General features: G+C 45.9%; 1 protein-coding gene across 1 annotated transcript in view; it reads left to right on the forward strand.

Moving 5' to 3' along the window:
• The first annotated feature begins 1,011 nt into the window (after positions 1-1,011).
• NDUFAB1 (NADH:ubiquinone oxidoreductase subunit AB1) overlaps positions 1,012-5,675 on the forward strand; it is a 14,812-nt gene continuing 10,148 nt past the window's right edge. Inside the window, exons 1-2 of the mRNA XM_018561270.1 lie at positions 1,012-1,221; positions 3,073-3,192. Coding sequence (XP_018416772.1) covers positions 1,075-1,221; positions 3,073-3,192 — 267 coding nt within the window. The 5' untranslated portion in view covers positions 1,012-1,074. The remainder of the gene's footprint in view (positions 1,222-3,072; positions 3,193-5,675) is intronic.

The following is a 5,675-nucleotide window of genomic DNA, read 5'->3' on the forward strand; positions in this document are numbered from 1 at the left end:
CGATGATCTCTTCTCTTAAACATTTTAAAACCTTTCTTTTGACTTAGCCATATTTCTATCAAGCACTTTAACGTGACACTCAACAAACCCCTAGCCAATTCAGGTATTTCATGTTTTCTAGCTCTAGCACACCTGACAGTTGACAAGCGCGACAAAGCATGGCGTCCCACACTGTGCATTACCAGCCCAAAAAAAGCCATCCCACACTATCAGGGTTATTCACAAAAGGGTGAAGAGTTTGGAGAAGGCAGGAATAGTGAACAATCTAGGACAACATAGCTGAACTGGAAAGTGAGCTGAATTAGAGAATTTTTCCAAATCTGCTATTTTTGCCTTGATTGTTCACTTCTCCTGCCTTCTCCAAACCCTTCACTATTTTGTGAATAACCCTGTATGTGTTAGAGGAACTTGTGAACACACTATGTGTATAAGCCTAGGTAAAGTTTGTGTTGCCCGAAGCAACCAACCAATTTCCAGCACCCTACAAAAAGTGACACACAGGTGTAACTATGGGAAACCTGGCCACTGACCTAAAATAGATCATGTGTTATGCTGGCCACACAAAAGTAGAATTGCTTTTGAAAAAATGTGTTTCCATACTATTTGTTCTTAACAGGGACACAGACAACGATAAAAACCGAACAGGTGTTCTAATCCCTCTCCACTCCAAAACCAAAAAAATGTCTTCAGTTGCACTTTAAGAATATAAAAGTTGTAGGACAAGCAAGCCATGTGACAAGCTCAATGACACCCCATGACCTTCCCCTCTGTCCGCATTGGGAGCACCAATATGGCGCTGGCATAAATACGGTGGGTGTGCCAAGATGGCAGAAAGCATCTCTTTCTCCCTTCCCGTATTTTCAAATACCACACACGACGCGTTGTGTTGAGTTTATAAAACAACATTGTTTCCGTCACCACGCTATTTTATAACGCTGAAAGGCCGTTATACAGCGAGGCGACTCCGGTCTTCCCGAACTGCTCTCTATGGTCGCCAGCTGCTCTATTCCTTCCTCCGGAAATCTCGTTGGTCCCGTCCGCGCCGCGGTGCAGTGTGGGTAGCCGCTGTCAGCCATGGCGTCCCGTGCCCTCTGTGTGTGTGTCCGCGCAGCGCTGCGCCCAATTCCCCGGCGGTCTGTGGCGGCCCTAAGCGGAGCCGTGTGCCGGCAGCACTCCACCCTGAGCAGGCGTGCAGAGCCGGCCCCGCTCCTCAGCACACAGGTACAGTGCGGGGTCAGGGTCACCTAGGAGAAGGGGGTAGAGTGTATAGCGGGGAGGCCTTAGCCAATGTGCTGGTAACCCATAGCAACCAGCCAGGTCACTTTGCTGAATCCAGAGCAGTACCATGAGGGCTCTGATTGGTTGCTGGAACCTGGACTGAGAAGATTACCCGGGCTGCCATTGCTGGCCTCTCCATTGGCTTGGCTGTGATTGTGCTCCTGCGGATTGATTGTATTCTGTGTTACTGATATGGAGATCACAGCCTGACCCAAATAGCCGCTGTCAGCCAGGCAGGTAGCTGGAAACAATGGCAGACCTTTCTTGTAGGCCTCATGCATGCTATCCTCACTGAGCTGCACAGACTCAGTACAAGGGCATATAGAATGCATTTGCTTTCTATGTGCCTGATGCTGTGCTGGTACAATGTGGCGTGCTCTGCAGCTCACGGCACCACATGCTGACGACAATGCACTGCGGTGCATAGAGCTTAATAAATTGTCATTTGCGACACTTTACTTTTAAATAATGTAATTCTCACATGTCCCCTCCCCCTTCCCATACTAAACTATACCCCCTTGTATTCACCTTAGATCAGCGGATGAGCCTGTTCAGGAGCTGTGACATGTTCTGGGCAGTGCTGGTCCTCCTCATCTGGCATTGGTGTGCAATTGGAAAGGCCAGCTCCCTGCAGACTGCTGGGCGACATGACTTCTCTATGAAGAATAGGCCATGCACACTCAGTACTTTGATTTGATTTTTATTTTAAACGGCGAACTAACCCATTAACACGGCTGGGTACACTGAAGGGGGGGAGGGGTTAATTACTGAACCAGTCAGAAATTAGCATTTTGTATACATTTTCGTATTGCATTTGAAGTTGTGAGGTGGGATGTTGGATTTGTGTGCTGTTATTCACTTGTATTTTCTCTGTGTCAAATCAGAAATGTCTCTTTAGTATTTTTAAGTCCCTGACCTGGAACAAGTGATGCACGCCAAAGGAAAGTCAGGAGTCCTCATTTGCATATTTGATCCAGGTTCAAGCTATTGAACTAGACGGTCAGCGTGACTGACAGTCAACCAGCATTCATGTTTTGTTGGGTTTTTTTCCCCCCCCAATAAAGGTGAATTTGGTAAAATGAAATTACCCTCACCAATCTGTTCCCAACACCCCCCCCTGCTGGTCTTACCTGTCAATGAGAGGTAACTTGTATTCTCTCCCTGTCACGGTGAGGCTAGGTTCACATATCGGTGACCGTGCACGATTGCACACTGCGATTGCTGCGCGGCCCTGTTGATTTCAATGGGGTTATATCCGCATGGCAATTGCTGGACAAAAAGTTACATGTACCTTTTTTTGCGACCCGCACCGTGTGGGTTTTTAAACCATGATTGTGCGCTAATGCACGGGTGGTATCGTGGCAGGAAACTGCGTGATCTGCCTGGCACGATTGGGATGCCATTAGAAAATAATGGCACCGCCGACGCGATCGGCAGTGGTGTGTGATTCCGTGACCAAGCGGTTTCTAGCACAATTGAACCTAGCCTAAAAGTGTTAGGCAGCAAGAGAATACAGGGAGAGAATACAAGTTACTCCTGAGAGATTCCCCTAGGAAATGTTAACATATGGTGCCTTGTTCTCTTTTAAATGGAGTCTACATTGAGCCCAGAGCTATTGTATTTTACCATACGGGCAGTTGCAGCCAGGTTCAAGAGCTGGGAGCCCTCGGGTGCCTCTTATGTCTGTGAAGTTGGGCCGTAGTATATTGTATGCATCAGTTTTATGGTAATTCTTTAAATGGCACTTTTTAGGTACATAATGCTAGCTCTTTCCTACACTTTGTGTCTCTGCAGGTCTCCAATCACTTATATCAATCATGTCGCCAGTACTGTGCACCTCCCCTAACTCTGGAAGGCATTGCAGATCGAGTTTTATATGTATTGAAGCTGTATGATAAGGTCGACCCAGAAAAGGTGAGTCTGCTTTTCTTCCAGTCTTCCTAAGCATTGTAGAACTGACACTGGAAGTATATGGCAATGTGTGGCCTGTGCTATTGGAAGGTACCAGGTGTACCACCTAGTTACACTGCCAATACTGCCTTAGATTTATTTACTGCATGTATTTATATAGTGCTGACAATTTACACAGTGCACATTCACATCAGTCCCTGCCCTTAAGGAGCTTACAATCTAAGGTCCCTATATCACATGCATATGAGGGCCAATTTAGATAGGAGCCAATTAACCTTCCGGCATGTCTTTGGAGTGTGGGAGGAAACCTGCGCAAGTACAAGGAGATCATGCAAACTCCTTACAGATGGTTTTCCTGACCGGGAGTTGAACCGGGGACCCCCAGTGCTACAAAGCAGAATTTCTAACCGCTACCCATGTGCTACCCCTTATCTCATAGTCCCATCAATAAACTCGCCCTTCTCCCCATCTGTGTCTTTGTGTCATCACATTTCCTTTTCAAGACATCCAGCTCCCAAAGGACTATGGATCATTTATGGTCTCTGGAAAATGACCACTAGAGCCCATAGAAGCAGACTGTACAGTGTTTAAATGACTGAGCTCCCTCTAGTGCAGGGGAAGCAAACTGCGTCCTTCCAGCTGTGATGAAACTACAAATCTTATGTAGTTATCTTATCCGCCTCAGAGTCATGCCTGTGGCTGTCAGTTTTGCAATGCTTCATGGGATTTGTAGTTGCACCACAGCTGAAGGGATGGCGTTTGCCTAATCCTACTCTAGTGCCGACCAGTGGCAGCCATCACTAGAGCAAGTATTCTGCCAGAATTATATTCCATACTTGCATCTTTTGCCTTTCTGTACTGCCCAGCATTAAGAATGAGTAAACTCTGGCCTAAGCATGAACCAAATAGCTCTCATTTAGCTTTTTGACCTGATATAAGCATGCACACAATGAATTTACCCAGACATTGCCTGCAGAGATTATAATCTTAAAGCTGAACTCCGGCCGCCCCTTCAGTTTTGCACAGTTGTTCCGGCTCCTCTCCTGGACTGAAATGGCTTAAGCCGGCCATACACCTATAGATTATCTGCAGACTTTGTATGGTCAGATGGAAAAAGTGCAACAGATTTCTCCATGTACGCTGCACTGTGTGGATGGAGGAATCTCCCACTGGGCCAAGCTTCAGTATCTTGCTAGTCGGCCCCGCTGGCTGTCAAAACACCTGAACAATGCCGGCATCCAATCAGATTGGCTAGGAAGCCGGCTTTAATTGTTGGTAGGCAGCCTGGCTTTTTGACCAATCGGGAACCTGGACGGCACCTCATGACTTGCGGTACGGCTTCCTCATTGGTCAGGCAGCCTCTGAAGCCGGTGTTCTTTTGCTGGAACACCGGCTTCACAGGCAAACAGGAAGCCGGTTGACGGGTCATGATCCACCGCCCGACTTCCTGATAACGAGGGCACAATGCATGGGTACAGGGCAAGTACCGGGGGAAAAAAAATATCTACTCGATACAAAAAAAAAACGGTATCGCTGTATCCCTAGTAATAAAAATAGTTTTTATTCAAAAATGTCATTAGCATTTTGATTAGGGTCTGGGGAGTTACATGGGAAGGCAAAATAGGGGACTTAGTGAGCAGAACAATGAATGGGAATTAGAAGTATTATATTACTAGAATTTCCTCCAAGTTCAAGAAACTTTTTTACCTCTTCTGTGACTTTGAAACGACAACTTCCAACATTCAGTGTCTGCTAATTGTCTTTTTGGCACCGTTTGCTGTAATGGTTTGTGAACAAATAGTAGGTGGTGTGTCTTCCCAATGTAATTGTATTATTGCAGCCCTGTGCACAAAGCCACTGTGGAGAAGTGAGTACCAATACCCAGACAGATGCAAATGTAGCATATACTTCCTTTCCTCCCACGGCGCGTTCACATTTCAGTAGTGGCTGTGTGCAACCGGGAGACATAAATGTACAGAATTTGATGGTCTCTGTGTTTTAATCCCTCCATAATTCCTGGCCCACTCTGAATCCTGAGATACGCGCTACAGTCCACATCGGAAGATGCAAATCAAAGTTCATCTTGCAGCTATAATCTATAATCATCCTCTAGTTATGATTTAAAGGGCTTTTCGGGGGGGGGTTAAGACTTCAAGACTTCTTATTATTGTTTACATTGAGTCAGCAGATTAAATTCTGTTCTGTTACACACAGAATGGCAGACAAGATCCTCAATACCAGAGTTTAACATTATATAAACCGCTGCGCTAGGAGAAAAAGTATATTCTTATTAACAGAGTTCAACATTGTAATCCAAAATGAACAAACACCACTCGCATCCCACACACATGGCTTGGCCGCATAATCCTGTAGCATGGCTGTATCTCAGAACATGTTTATGTTGAAAGTGCCACAAAAAGCTGCACTCCCAGAGAATTCCATAGCAGTAAAAATGTGTAATATATGAATGCAGCAGTATGGAAACG

Source organism: Nanorana parkeri, unplaced genomic scaffold, assembly GCF_000935625.1.
Source record: "Nanorana parkeri isolate BGI_ZX_2015 unplaced genomic scaffold, ASM93562v1 scaffold19, whole genome shotgun sequence".
NCBI lineage: Eukaryota > Metazoa > Chordata > Amphibia > Anura > Dicroglossidae > Nanorana > Nanorana parkeri.